General features: G+C 38.0%; 1 protein-coding gene across 5 annotated transcripts in view; it reads right to left on the reverse strand.

The window, feature by feature from the left end:
• CDK14 (cyclin dependent kinase 14) overlaps positions 1-16,239 on the reverse strand; it is a 283,282-nt gene that overhangs the window by 108,896 nt on the left and 158,147 nt on the right. For 4 of the 5 annotated variants that reach the window (XM_026039394.1, XM_026039392.1, XM_026039390.1 and 1 more), the window contains exons 8-9: positions 15,076-15,196; positions 5,695-5,788 (exon numbers count right to left, since the gene is read on the reverse strand). In XM_026039394.1, the coding sequence (XP_025895179.1) occupies positions 5,695-5,788; positions 15,076-15,196 (215 nt within the window). Of the gene's footprint in view, positions 1-4,831; positions 5,150-5,694; positions 5,789-15,075; positions 15,197-16,239 lie in introns of those variants that run through there. The other variant, XM_026039395.1, reaches the window with a different exon arrangement.

Below are 16,239 nucleotides of genomic sequence, written 5' to 3' on the forward strand. Positions count from 1 at the left end.
CGCTCGCCTTTAGCAGCCTGGATGAAAACGGTTTTCTGCAAGGCCCGAACGGCTCCTCTGCCAAGAGGGAGCCACTGAAAGCAGCACTGAGCATTACAAGTAACACTGCAAACCTGCAGGCAACTACTGAAAATACTAAATAGGTGACAAATAGGAACTAAAATACTGAATAGGTGACGAAGACTTCAAAGGGAAGACTAGTCCACAGCTAGACTAGTCTTTTATTTATGCAAGTTCTCTGGTAATGAGGGTAAATGAAATATTTTGGTTCATTGCTATCATCATGTAAATTAACTAGCATAATATATTTTATTATGCATTTTTCATTCTAATTACATACTATGGCATGCTATGATATACAAGACAGAAGAGTGCAGCGTTCAAGTTTCTACTACATTACAGCTTAAAAAAGGAACCCTTTTTGTTTTCATCATGAACACAGAAGTTATTGCAGAGAGGTGTAGAAAGACAGGAGGAAAAAATGAAACTGATTGTTGACACTCCTGCTCCAGCCAGGTCCATCAGTTGTGCAAAGACAGAGAAGCTTTTCTCCATCCAGGTTCAGTTCTTCAACTGTAACACTTGAGTCACCAAAGACATCATGCTTACGACAAAACAAAACAAAACTTCAGCTCCTGCTTCTCAAAGTTAAGGAACTCCATCTGATAAGAACAAGGTGCATKTTGGAGCCAAAAGTTTCAGTGACAGAAAAGGGTGCACTAGGTAACAAAGCAAGGAAAAGAAGGCCAATAAAGTTGACTAAACATTTCATTATCCATTACCCAGGCTATATCTGAAAAACAAACAAACAAACAAAAAACCACTCACATCTAAAAGCACAAGCTTGCTTGGGTTTAGTATTACTAGCTCCCCACAGTAGAGCACAAAGCAAGGGTCTGTCATCTGCTAAACAACAGTCAAACCTCTAAAAAATATTATTTCAGGCTTTTTTGGGTGTAAGTGAAATTAAAGCAAATTTCAGATACAAAACCACAGGCAGAAAATTCTATACCTTCACAAAAGCCTGTTAACGTTAGGATATCCAAAGAAGCGCTACTATCCTTCATTACACGAACTACAAGACACCTCAGGCATGTGTTATGAATACACATAAGAAAAAATAGTGCTAGCCTTTGAAATCTTCAATAATGGGAGCAACGCTTCCATTTCCATTTAAAAGGAAAAAGCCATTTTTCACAGCTAGCTGAAACTGCAAGCTCCTGCKAGGCTTGCTGTATAACTAAATGCAGCAAGGGAGGAAGTGGTTTTGGCATGGTCCTTTGCAACACCAGGCTGCTGGGCTCCACAAAAKGTGTATTGCTCTCTCCAAATTATTTTTTAATACTGTGCATTACGGCACCCAACAGAGYAATAGCATCCAACACTAGAGAGGAGACCTCAGCTTTTTTTGAGATGCAGGTTGGAGAAATCGGCCATGGCTGTGCCATGCTAGCAAGGTGGTGAAGATGCTGCTCATGGGCCCATCACACCACCAGGTATGCAGAGAGAAGTCCCACGTAAAGCAAGATCATCACTTAAAAAGCTGTTGTCCTGCCTGTGCAGAGATCTGCAAATGTCAGGAGAAGGSTTTTGTGCATTATTCCTGCAGTGAAATGTAATTTTCAGTGTGGTTGGCACCGAGAGTCAAGTTCAGCAAACACACTGATTACTCCCTTAGGAGTCCGTGAGGGAAATTCACTCTGATGCTGCAGCAGCTCACAGAAAGCTCAAATTGAAAAGACAGAAACACGTTCCCACTTCCAAATCTCCCTCCAGAAGAAAAATAAGGCCAGCACAAAGCTCACACTGTAATAAACTCTACACTGGCCTAGTTTGGATCTCTGAGGGACACCAAGCATAAAAATATACCCATTAATGAAAGTAAAAAGTTGTGGCTGGCTTGGTACTCGCAGTGCCACTCGAGGCAAGACATGCACAGAGAAACAAGAGACTTCTCCACGTAATCAGCTTTAACCCTTATCTAATTTCTGTTGACCATCTCCAGATCCAAGGAGCTGTCAATTTATAGCGTTAGCATGAAGGCCATTTGGCGATGCTTTTACTCCTAGACATAACTGAGGCTGTATTTATAAGGGCAGGATCTGCTTGATAAAGAAAACCTCCAAACAGAAGTTCTCATCTACAGAAATATATACCAACATATAATCATATAAAGAAACTACTGATAAAGAAGTTACTTCTCCACATTGGAGTTCAGATGCGGTTTTACTTTGATTCAACATACTGCCTCACATACATTTTCCCCATTCCCAGTGATTATGCCTGTATATTGATACATACATGTGGGGAACAACGATGACATGCATCCTCTTTGAGGCAAAAAAATTCTTAATTTTACAGATTACAAATTACAAATACGTCTTTTATTTTGAACGATCTAAAATGTGACGAATTCCAATATACAGGAGAAAAGTTTAGGTAAAGATGTAACAGCACACCGACTGAACTGAATTACTTCTGCATCAAAACATTTTAAAACCTAACAATTTGTGCGACTTTCATTTTATTTAGTATAATAAGTATTTTTTTTAAAAAAGATTATTCATACTATGGGGTGTAGTGCAGGTAAAGATTTCAAATTATTAGACATAAACTGTGACAATGGTAACCTGCAGCTTGCTCTCTCATAGCAGTGAACAATTTAATGGGCTGTTAATTCTAAAACCTAGAACTCATTTTTTAAACTCATGCTATTTTATTTATATTAAGTAATAGAAGCAATATTTTAAAGTAACAGAACTTGAGACTGCTTACTACATTCCAAACAGCTATTATAATGAAAAGCAAAAGCAGTTCATACTAGTATTTAAAAACTAAATGTTTGGAAATACAAGGTTAAACAGAAAAATTCTTAAAGTAAAAGATCAAGCTCTTTTCCTAATCTACTATATACAGTTATTTAAGCCACTATTAAACATAAACAAATATAAATGAAAACCAAGCATAAACATATGAGCTGTGATATATTCTACCCTTGCCCTGTAGCTATGTAAGGAATGCTTAGGAGATAGGCAGAAGCATTTGGAGAATGCACTCTTTAAATTGCACCTGATAATCAGTGAACAGAATACACTCAAACAGGAATTGCATTTACATAATAATGGCAACTTACACATTAAGACAACAAACAACCATTTAAGAACCTTACCCTGACATCCACATTAAAACATGTTCAGTTTTCCTAAGCATTACATCTCACCACAYTGGCAACTCTTGCCACAGTGCAACAGATTCCGTGAAGGGTCTCAATCTGCACGCTGGACTCAAGTGTTGTRGAAGTGTCACTGTGATGAAGGACAGTGGCAACAGGTCCCACACAGATTAACACATCTCTTTTTTTGCAAGCTGCATTTTTCAGCACAGCTCATGGGCAGGTGTTGGCTACCATACACCATTTTCAAAAGCCTACCCATTGCTGCACAGGAAAATCCACTGCTGGATGCTGAAAATGTGAACTACAGCAAGACTTTGTGATGTCTTTTACTGGGGTTTCTTTCATAGCTGTTTAAGTGCTCACTGTGTAGAGTTAATTGTATTAGTTATCTTGTATAATAACCTGATTAATTTTGTACTTCAAAGCTATTAACCACCATACTGTACAGGATCCACTGGAGAATGAATGAATTTAATCCGTTTGTTCAAATACAAAAGCAAACAAGAATAATCCTTTGTTTTATAACTTTTAAACAGATAACTTCTTAAATTCTTAATTATGCTCTGAGTGCTTTGGGGAGGTACTCACTGYAACTCYTTAGCTAAGGTCAACTAGACACTTTTGTTAGAAATCCTTTATTAGCCATTATTTTAAAATTTACTACAGACCACACAACTAAAAATATGTTATTTTTCTTCTAAGATTTGCAGAAGAACAAATTAAAGAAAAGAGATCAATAAATTATCCCTCGTTATTTCACAAGTTGTTCTCAATACTTGCAGCTGCAGTTTGAAAACAATATTAAAAAAACTGGCAAGTCTCAAAACTTGTCCTGGGATAGATTTATCATGGAATTTSAACACAGAAATAACTAAGGAAAGAGAAAGGCTAACAGGAATACTCAAATGTTTTCAAAATAGGTTTATATATTCTACCCACTGTGAAAATGCTCTGTCAAATGGATCACTGACTTTTGCTTTTAGACACACACATGATTTCCAAAGCAAAAACACTAAGATTTTTCCACAATAAATRGGATGAAGCGTAAAAGAGGAATTTTAGTTTTCAAAGTTTCATTTGGTRGTGGTGTTCCTCTCTATAACAGTGAACTGTGAAATTTTTAAAAGCAGAATTCTAAAGAACCCCAAATTTACTATGATAAAATAAACAAGCCAGTGAATAAAATAATGCAATTGGATACGTCATAGATACTGTTCATAACTATTCCTCAGAGTATATGTTGCCATTTCCACAGCACTTATAATGAAACAAGATAATGAAACTCATAATGAAACCAGAAAGTCTTGTTTTAGAGAGATTTTCTGAATCACTCCTGAAAGCAGTTGTTAAAGTCACTGATGTTAAAGTCAGCCCAACAGAGGCGACACAGTACAAGCAAGTCTGAGCAAAATGAAGAACGCAATTTTAATAAACACAGTACAAAACAAAGATTTCTTTTTTTTTCCCCACATGGGACAAAATGACTCATGACAGAAGAATCTTTAAAAGCAAGGATGTGCTCATGTTTGTCTGTAAACATGCTGTCTGTCTGTTTGGTTGGGCAGAACCAAAACAGTGTTTGAAGGGCTGAGGGGAGAAAGCTCTTCTTTCACTACCCTCCTTCGGCCACTCTGCAGCACCAACAACCAGCACTTCCCGCCTTGCTCCCCAGCTCCTGCTGCCTGAGGCTCATGACTCAGGAAAACTCCATTCCCTTTTCCAAAGACACTTCCTGAGCCTTCTGGAAGGGAACCGTCAAAGTCCAGATCACAAAGGRGAAAAGAGAAACCAACTTTCCAAAAATGTAAAAATTTTGCTCTCCCCTCCCTCTGGAAAAAAAAAATACTGAAACCAAAAAAGCTTTGGAAATTAAACATGTAAATGATGTGTAAATGGGTGTAAATGAGGCATCCACTCAACACAAGTTAGGTCTTCGTTCACTCCAAATGCAGATGTCTCTTCAGTGCCTGTGAACTACCCATACATGTTATAAAAGGCAGAACCATGTTTCAGAAGAAATCTAGCTCTTTCATCGAACTTGAATATAACCACAATTTCTGCTTTCTCTTCTATTTCTCATCCCGTTTCCTATTTCACTTCTCCCTCTGCATGCATGTCCCCCAAACTAAATACTTCATACTGACACTACAATATTAACATGTTTTTAACAGAGTCACCCAGAGTCCTAATTTTTGACTATTCCCTGAGTCAGCATTACAAGGTGGTTAGATATTGCATTGACACACATTTGGGAAATTTGTTTCACATCCTTATAAAAACCTTTCTACAGGCTGTTTTGAAATATATTTATTGAAAAAATGAAATTCTGCAGGATCTGAACATTTTATGTTATCCTGAAGGATAGATCAAGTAAAATGCATCTAGTTTATAGACTAGACTTCTGATTTTTTCTTCCACCAGGAATTTGATCGCAGACACAAAGACACACTTGTGCACCTCTTAGTCAATTTTAGCATTTTGTTGTCTTAGGAACATTACTGCAGCCATATAGAACTCACCAGGAATATTCTTTCAAGTTGGTCTTGAATGTCTTTCATTCCTGGAAAAGCAGCAACACCTTGAATCATTTCTATAAAGATACAGCCCACTCCCCTGGAGAGGAAAAAAAGAAAAGAAAATATGCAAAGTAAGAAATATTTCTTTTATGTTAAACTGCCAACATGATCAGTGCTTTTGTCTCCATCATCAATATTACAGTAATTTTTTTATCAACACAGGCTACAGAAGGTTTGTGTGCCTACAGTGGAAACCAATGTATGTGTGTGACTGTCTCTCTCTTCAGGTGTCCAAAGACATGGAGAGGGCCAGAGTGAGGGCAGCGTCAGCGGGGACCCTTGAAGTCAGGGCAGCTGCTGTCCATCTGGGTGCCTCCTGTCCCAGGGCACACAGGCACTGACAGCTGGAGGGCTCCGCATGGGGAAATCTGAGAGAAAGGAGCGATCAGGCCCTTGGTTCCAGAGAGCCACTGAGCCTGGGTCCTGCTCAAGCCCTCCTGGGCTGGGCTTGCTGGGGCTTTCTTCTCTCCTCTCCTCAGACCCCTTGGGGTTCCTGATTCCATCCCCAAAGGCACGGAAGAGTCTGAGTAGGTGGAACCCCCTCTCTCCCTATCTCCCCTCTCTCCATTAGCTACAGCCTCCTCATGACAGCACCGTTCTGCACCTCTCACAGAAGGTACTTCACATGGATCCCCCTCATCCAGCYCCTTCAGAAGCCACTGCAGGAAATACTAGATACTAAGGGGAAAGAAATATCTGAGAAACACCAACTTCAGCACAAAGGAAGGAACTCCTAAGGCTTTAAAGCTTCTACAGCTCTTTGAATCAAATCTCAGACAGCCCATGGATTTCCTGCTCCTGGGAGCAAAAGAAATCATAAACTCATCGGCTTCTTTCTTGAATAAAAAGAGCCCAGGAGTTGTTTTCTCCTTCAGCAAAAAAATATTTTAGGAAAAATCACCTYCCCTAGCTACGAATAGGATGCAGGGCTGTTTTAACTCACTTAAATTGTTCTAAGCTGCTCAGCTTCTGTATGCAAACATGTACATAGATATACATATACCCATAAACACATATATATACATATAGCCACATCTGTGCAAGTGACCACACAACTCAAGACAATAAAAAAACTCAAAAYAGGTATCAGAATCAACCACAAATCCCAAGGCTAGTGTACTGTCAATACACTAAATTGTGATGTTTTGTCCTTTGAATCAGAAAAACCCAGTCATAATTCCTAACTTATAAGTTAACTATTTGCAAGGTAATAATTACATTCTCATTGTTTATTCATCACAATGATGTATTCAGAAAGTATCATTTAATTTTAGGGGAGCGGGTATATATTGGTGAGGAAATGGTTCTAGAATAAAACAACCTAATGAAAAGAGTTGGCAGGTTTTCCTTAAGGCCAGRGCCGGGTATTTATAGACACCACTTAACTAAGATTATCAGCAARCAACCCATGCTTTACTAATCTCTGAATGCCTCGACCACTACTTAATAATGGAATAATTTTATGCTTAAGGATAGTGAGCTGATTATCAAACTTCTTGAAAAATAAAAATCAAACATGCCTCACATTTTTCTTCCACATTGCTAAGCCTAAATATATTAAGCCAAGAGTCTCCTCAGCCACTGAAAAGCAAAGCAGAACTTTAGAAAACACAGCTCTCACATATCTAATTTTAGATGAATTAAGGTGTTTATAGAAAGGAGACATTAAAATTTATGTTCCATATGCTTCCACCGGTCACTGAAGGAGCTGAAATGATTAAATTGTCATTCATCATTCATTCTGGTTAGTGCCTCATTAGGTAGAGAAAAGCACAATATATCTTAGTCAAATATTTATAAATAATAGCCAGATCTTGGGCAAGGAGAGATTTCAGATAGAAACAATTTATTCAAGATGAGAAATAAAACAATTGAATTTGGTCTAAAGAAAAGGAGATGGGAGATCTGTTCTTGCAAGCAAACACCAGGCATCTGATTAAATTAGTTGATCATTTTAGAGCTAACACAGCTATCTGCACAGAAACTTATTTTAGCTGTTTGAACAGAAACGTTGTAATAACTGTATGGAGAAGGTGTTGTGCAGAGGTCCCTACATCAACCATCTTATGATTTTGGCAGATAAGTTTATATTCTATTTTGCAAACTCTGTTTACAAAATTTTACATTTTTAGTGGATCTTACACAAAACAAAAAAGAAAAGAACTGTGAACAATGCCACTGAAGAATAGTCTTCTGCTTGGAAAAAGAGAGTCCRATTAAATTTCTTGAACACTTGTATAAACTAAGGCTTTATTTAGTCATAATCTGAAATGATGATGAAAGGGTACTGCGGTTAAATGAATGGCTTATACAAAAATCAAAAGGTTACTAAAATCATTGAGTAACYCTGAGGTTTGAGCTGGAAGACTGCTGTTCAACACTGGCAGATTTGAAAATTAACCATATGCTTAGATTGCAARTTTAAGGCACCCAATGCTTTGAGGAGTAAGCCCACAAAAAAAGAAAAGAATAAAGAGATATAATAACAAAAAGAAAATAAAATAGCTAGAAGTCCAGCACTGAATTGATAGSAAATACTAGAAAACCATAATATTAAATAAAGACTTTGAGTTGACAGGGCTAATTGGTGAGTTTTTCATTAGACTTACAGCAAGTAGAAACTAAAAATATAATGGGATCATTGATTTACCAATATTAGGTGTATGTGCATTSAGCAGATATAGAAATCAAGCCTCTACATAGCCTTGAAATTTAGGCTTCTTTTTGTAGACCTCACAAACTATTATACTGATCAGAGAGATTTCTGAGCAAAGCAAAAATTATTTACATGCCAGAAGAACTGACCTGTAAGTCAGGAAAACTTGTAGGAAATTAAAAGAACTATGTCATCCTTGGCTAAAAGGATACATGAGGGACAGCAAGAATGTGATGGCTCTATATTTAAAATTATGTAGAATTAAAGAACAGAAAAAAAAAAACACATATGAAGATTTTACTGTTTCCCTAGAGTTGTAGGTAGATCCAAAGTAGTGTAACTACAAATACATATCAGAAATGAAAATTCTAGTGTGTTGGAGAAATATACTTATTCACTGTGCCATACAAGAGTTTCCCAACGGACCAGAAACTCCACTGCTTCAGCCATGTAAAACTAGACAAGCTGAAACACTCAGGAATATTCTTCAGGGAACAGGCTTGCATTAACAGCAGGGTGGATAAGATGATCTCACAGCTCACTCCCATCTCTAGTTTCTCTTATGCAAACATTGCATCTTGAAATATGAAATACGACCAATTAACTCAGCTTAATGTGCATGCATTTCCAAGGGCATGTTCTTTATGGATTACTTGTGCACACTCAGCATACAGGGGCATTTTCAGGCTGCTGCATTTAAGAAATTGTGTGTGYGTGGAAAAAGAGAACATGAACATAGCATACTTCAGTACACTCAGTTTAGATTTTCCCATTCTCACTATAAAACTGATTTTGAAAAAGCCAAATGCTGCTACTTCTGTGACTTGGTTCAGGTGTTTTCCCAGTGGAGCAGCCTGGGATGACCCTGCCAAGTCAGCACGACTCGAAGTGACAGCCATCTCGTGTTGAAACGTGGGGCTAACTCTCGGGTGACAAAAAAGCATGACTAAACCTATTGRTGTATTGATGAGACCATATGCTGCCATACCATCTAATATTGCTCTTCTATTGTCCTGCTTAATTTTCTAGGACTCCCCGGCTGTCACCATGCAACCTTATATGAAGTATGAGGTGAAAGCAGAGATGAAGGAGTAACTGCTACATCTGAACCGACATAGTAAGGGAGCCTGTAAGAATGAAGCTGGAGACCTCAAGAAACTAAATCTTTTCYGCACAGCTTTTGCAATGCAAGAGTCTATTCCCTAAAAAAATAACTAACAATCTTTTTGTCTGTTTTGTTTTAGGCTTAAGAATTCACATTCCTGTCTCTACAAGCAGGATTTTTTTTGTTTCAGTTAATATTCTTGAGGGATCTATACAAAACACAACAGATGCACTTTGGAATGATGAGTTGTGTCTCAATTGAGTTTTAGCTCTTATTTAAATGGAGAATACGGGAAGGCTGACTGGATATTTGAGAAGCAGATAAAAATTGCTGAACTTTCTGCCCTGAACAGATTTGCAATGTTTTCTAACAGGCTCAGTGTAGGTGATGGCATTCAGCATGTTCTTCATAGTGAAGATGTATATTGGCCTTCACATAAGAAGCTTTATCTGTCAAAAAGCTTGATTTCAGTGTCTAGTAATTGGCTTCAGAGGGGTAAGGCATTTTATGAAAACCAAGCAAGTGCTTCCAGCAATCCTGGTAAATTCTGAAACTGAGAGGAACAGTTTTCTTCCAAGTCCCCCAAACTACATGCACAGTTTTGTACTGTTAAATCTATCAGAAGRAAAACTTGTTTTCATGTATTCATCACCAAGAGGCAATACTGGAGTCTCTTTCAAAAAATTCACTAGTAAAATACAACATGTTAAAATGGCATAGACTTTTACTTTATTCAGGAAAAAAAAAAAAAAAGCCACATTCCTGTATGACCCTTCTTATAAATAGAACTAAATATATTCCACAAGATTCTTTCCAGTTCCTGGCTTTCTCTTTCTGGTGTGGATCCAGATTCTTTTTGAAATGCTTTTCTGCCATTCATGAAAAAATACTATTGATAGAGGTAGAGTGATGAGTAAATCTGATGTTCCAAATGGCTAAAAGTAGTTTTTAGGTAGGAACTGAAATGTCCTTCCAATAACAACAGACAAGATGGTTTCCCCACTCACTCCCTTCTATGAGACCCCATGAGAGTTTTCGAGTCATAAGTTAAACCAGCTGATAAAATCTCTGTCATTGCCAATGTTTTCTCCAGAAGTTTAATTAAAAATACTTTGACAGTTGTCAAAATATCTTCACCACTTAAAGATTGTCTTTTCTTTGCCCTAGAAGTTAAGATAAAACCCATCAATGTTGAAAGAACCAATTGACCCTGCAYGTGTTCCCTCTTGGGTCTAACGTACTATTTCTTCAGTATATTAAGGGACTCCTATTCTCACATTTCTTTCACTCCATGCTGTTTACAACAGACACAGGATAACGATGCCTATGTAATATCCCCTGTGTAAAAATATAATTTGATGCACCTGTGTCTAAGACAAAATCTGGTTTTGTATAATAAATATCTTAATTACTGTCATAGGTCTTCATTGGTCAAATATTCACAAAAGCATGCCTGGAATTACTGAAAACCTTCTAATTTCCACTCCAAGTGGGTTATTTGTGGAGAGTGTTTGGTACCTGAAAAACAGCATTTATTTTTCTAACTATGCAATGAAAAATCTCCATGTGAATAGCTTTCCCTAGATTAAGATCAGAATCGAGCATATATCTTTTTATCCAGATGCCACAAAGTTAAATACTGGTGGTTTCATAAGCACTTCCTAGCACAACTGGTCTAGCTGTAAGCAGTTTCTTCTATAGCACTAAGCATATCTAATGTCAGTTAAAATATGTGAATTTTATATAATATCATGGTCCCTAATTTCTTATTTTACCTGAATTGTGACTAAGAATTTACATTCTATAATTCTTTCCTTGCATTTTTTTTTTCAAAACAAAACAATGGGATATGCCAAACATTGCTAGCTGTTAGCAAATATCATTTATAGCCAGCTGCACCTCAAAATAAAATATCCCCAGTGACTTCCTCATCCAAGAAACCCAGATGTAGCAGCRCATGCACTGCATGACTCAGAAGGGCTTCAATAATATGCCTTCATTTACTAATACTAAATTCTTCCTGAGAGGAACAGGAATAGGTTAATTTGGGATTTTTTTTCTGTATTACCTATATATGGATTCTAGTAATTATTACAAACCCTTTATATATCAAAGCTTATTTGCCTTGCATTGCCTTTCAAAGACCCATAAAATTCAGTGCGTTATGCCATGGGCAGCGGAAAGCCCTTTTAGCTGCTAGAAGTCCTTATCACGAGGATTTTTTTTCTCCTATCCAAGGTTATCACGTCACTCTGCTGCAGTGTCAGGTAGCGCAATCCCTGCCACTGCATCACCCGCTGCCCGCAGTAAATCACAAAGCGCACGGCCCCGATTTCCATYGCCGGCCTGACACCATTAATGCATGTATGTCTTCATTAATATTATTTTATCGCCAGTGGCTATTTAAACAGAAAGCAGGAGAATGTAATACTGTACGCGGATCATTAGCTTTTAGTTACTAACCTAATGCCCTACACCAGCAAATGAAGTGTAAAAATAGCCTGCAGCCTGTGCCACCTGCTTCCCAGCCCCTGTCCAGAGGTTCATATTTGGATCCTTTTTTTCATGCATCTTTTACTCAATAACAGCCCCGCTTTCCTTTCCTTGGGAATCACCATGAAATGTCATTTATCATGGCTAAAGCGAAGGCCCCATCATTTTTTTCCCCCTAAATGGAAGGAACAGCTGTGCTTTGTACCTCAACATTAGTTAAATATTTAGTGAAGTGGCTCCCTAGTCTTGTCTTACTGCAGGGTATCAACAAAGACACCCGGGAGCGCACAGTATCTGACATAAGGACAAAATGCCAGTAATTGCATAAAAATGCTAATGCTACACACACACTTTTGATAACCGAATTACTAAGTAGTCTTAGCATCTGGTGGAAGGCACCTTTCTCCTTGTRGCTCTCCCTTCTCCCCTCCCTCCTGCCGTTCCCCCTTCCTCTCCCTCCCACTCTGCAAAGTCACTAAGCAGCTGTAATGTAATTTGGGCCCTGCTCTGCACTGCCCTCGCACAGAGAAAGCCCCAAGCTTGGCTTTCCTCCAGCAGAGCTCACCATTAGATTTACCAAATAAGCATCAGTGACCTTAACATGTAGTTACGTCTCCTGCATTTAAACTGTAAGTGCCATCTCAGACAGCCCAGCAAAGCAGGGAGAGGTAGAAGCCCAGAACTCCTCTGTCATATGTGATATAAATTTACTCTAATCTGATTTCTGGTGTGGCAGTAGTTCAGCATCTACATAAAGTTCCATTATGTGAAAGCAACAATGATGATTTTTTTTTCCCTACACTTCTGCCAGTTTGTATAAGGGACTAGAAATTTTATCAGTGCTACACATCTATTATAGCAGCAGTATTGACTTCATTTTTCATTTGGAACAGAGATTCCTGTTTCTACCCCTGGGCATCTGCATCTTTCTTGGGCCTATATTAAATGTTCTGCACAAGAGGACATAATTTATGGCTATTGTTCAAGCTCTTCAGCAACGATCCCTAGCTCATTTTAAAGGTCTTGACAAAAAATGACTGTATAGTTGAACTGACATTTTGAGTCCTCCCTTGATCCTTCTCTCCCTTTAATTTGAATATAAACATATGATCATCAAGTCAATGTCAAGTCTGTTTAAAATACTTCTATTGTCTGCATGGTTTAATTTGATCCTTATCACAATAACTATACATAGCTTGACTGGGCTTTTTATAGCTCTTTTACTTAAATTATCATTGGGAGGAATGGCAAAAAAATCTATTTTCATGAGGTATTAAGTTTTTGAGTAAATGATTCTTCATCAAAAAGCTTCATTAAGAATCCAAATTTTAATATCCCTGCTGAATTTTAATAAATAAACCTTATTTTCAAAGAGTAATAATTTTTAAAAATTGCTAAATATTAACAAAATAATCAGATTCCTGTTCTTGACCAAAAAAAATAGGATTTTTAAAACAATTTACTTTAGTAAAATTTTCTTCATAAGTTTCCGTATTTTCTTTCAGATTTTTATATTTCACTAATTCAGGCATGTATGTACACAAACGTACATGGATGTGGGACTCTCAAGAGCTGAACTTATGTTAACTGAATGATCTCAAGACGAGCAAAGGGGACTATTGATGCCTGCCAACTCTTTCCCTCTCCTTCTGCAGCTGCCCTTCCTCACCCTTCTTGCAGCAAGCAGCAGAGGTTTATCTGGGCAGAGAGCTGACTGCACGGTGTCAGCAGCAGATGGGATGTGAGCACTGCAAGCAGCCTGCGAAGACACTAGGTGGAACAGATCTTTGGGAAAACAGGGCAGTTTTAGCACAGAAGAGAAGCTGAGATGCTCGGGAAAACGATTTTAAACCTGTGAGGTTGGCAGAAAGCCAGACTGCTCATACAAAAGATATGGCCTTGGCCTCTGGTATGGCTGCAGGGTGACAACGTTCACCTCCTCAGATGTTTGTTCACCTTTCTGGCCTCTGAATTCACCTCCCCTAACAGGGAGGGGGGCTAAGGGACTAAGGCAGTTGGAGGTCAAGTTGTATTAAGTGTTCTCGTCAGTACTATTCAGTGGTGTCACTGTCCCTAGCAGTGTTCAAGAAACATGTGGATGAGGCACTTAGGGACATGGTTTAACAGGCATGGTGTTGAAGGGCTTATGGTTGGACTCGGTGACCTTGAAGGTCTTTTCCAACCACAATGATTCTATGATTTGTTGCAGTATTTACACTGTGTAACCCTCCAAAGGAAACTATCCTGCAGCTTCTAACCCTGGCCTCCAGAAATCAAGACTTATAGCACTACAGGGAAAAAAAAAAGTAGATGGTACTTCCAAAAAAATAAATTTTCATCTCACTTTCTCTGATCTCAGGGCTCTAGGAGCAAACACAGCTCAGTCGTGCTTACTTTCTTCTGGAAACAAAGGTATTCTTTCTAGGTCATCAGTTTCAGTACTACCAAGCACTTCAAGATTACCCATGGAAATATTACCCTCCCACACTTGTAGCCTTTCTGMAAACCTAAATTCCTCTTTATAGTCATCTCAATTTTAACATAATCTTAACTCTAAATACAGAAATATATATTTTAAGCACATATTTCCATCAAGCTACTAACAAATCATTATACTCCTCTGAAATTTGTTCAGTATGTATATTTTCCCAAATGAAATGAGTTGTATAGATTTATACAGTTAATTAAATACATATTGAAAGCAAATTAATTTCTTCCACAATACAGAACTTGATAAAGAAAAACTTCTTTTTCCACCCTTCTTTATTCTAAGGAATAAAGTCTATCTTCTGCAATATAACCTATCAGATTAAGATCACAGAAAGCAAGAAGCAACAGGTGACCCCTTGTAAAGCATTACTGGCTCTGCTAGTGGTGCATCAACACTAGATACCAGCAGCAAATTGTGGGTGGCACGAGGGGTTTCCTTTAAAGAAATATTAAGTGAATTACACAGATCACTCCTTATACATCATCTCACCCATACCAATAATTGTTACATAYCTGTTTTCCACGTCAAAGCAAACTTAAAGCTAAAGCACAGAGTCTTATAGAGGGATGCTATGCTTACCACATGTCAAGACAGGTGGAATATTCTGTTGACCCCAAAAGGACATCCGGAGGCCTGTACCATAGGGTAACCACTTCATTGGAATAAGTGTGGCTGGGAACTGATTTAGCTCTTGCCAGACCTGTGTGGTGAATACAATCCAGTTAATAAAAAGAGAACAAAGAAAAGGTTTGATGTACAGTTATGAATCTAAAAAGATATATGAACCTATATCACATAAAATGATGGTATATTTCAAGGTTTTGTTTCTTCTAGCACTGGAACACATGGTAGCATCTATCATTTAGTGTCTGGCTGAACAGAGCTGCGATTATTATGAGGGAATAATCAAGTGTGCCCTGTATAATGATAGCCACAGGCCCAAGAGAGATGCAAGGGTTTACTGTGGTATACCTAAATGAAAGACAAATAAACAAAGGTTTCCATTTCCATAACTATTCATCCTTAGGCACCGCTGTCTTTCATTTCAGTGTTATGTCAAAAAAGGAAATGGAAAATGAAGTCCAATACAAACAGTGTCACAGATGGGATTCTCCAGGGGAGCCTATGGAAACCTTCCACAGATTATACTACAAATCTCAGTCTGTTTATTCAAGTTTTTTTTTTTCAAAATAGGAGAGGCATATATACATTTGTATTCAAATAAATATTAATGTTGCAAGAATACACCAGAAAATGGTTTATTATATATATACATGTATTGCCCGCTATCACGGGCAATATAACAATCTCAACAGCAGAAATTATTTCAGTGAAATCTCTCCATATGGGTGGSCTCCTGAAGATACAATGTTCACAATAACTGTCTTTTTAAGCTTGCCAGTCATTTGAGATAATTCAGTCCAACTGGAATGCAAATCCTTACAGAATTTGTTACATACACTAACATAACCATAACCTATCTCATGTAAAATTGGCAAGATTTTAGGAGAGCCTATTATATGCTAAAAGCAGCACTAAAGAGCATACTTTCTTAATGGTTCTCCTATGGAAGCCTCTCTCATCCAGGGACTGGAAAAAAAAAATGTCTGGCTATGGTGTTTGCTTCCCTCACCTGCCTACAATACCTTTTCCACCTAATTTGCTCCTAGTTATTGCCTCGAAACTCTCCGCTTATTCATTCCCAGACTTTCACAGCCCCCTGACTGGGAACACTGGGCAAGC

The sequence above is a fragment of the Nothoprocta perdicaria genome, unplaced genomic scaffold (genome assembly GCF_003342845.1).
Source record: "Nothoprocta perdicaria isolate Ctin4 unplaced genomic scaffold, notPer1 scaffold_23, whole genome shotgun sequence".
Classification (NCBI taxonomy): Eukaryota; Metazoa; Chordata; class Aves; order Tinamiformes; family Tinamidae; genus Nothoprocta; species Nothoprocta perdicaria.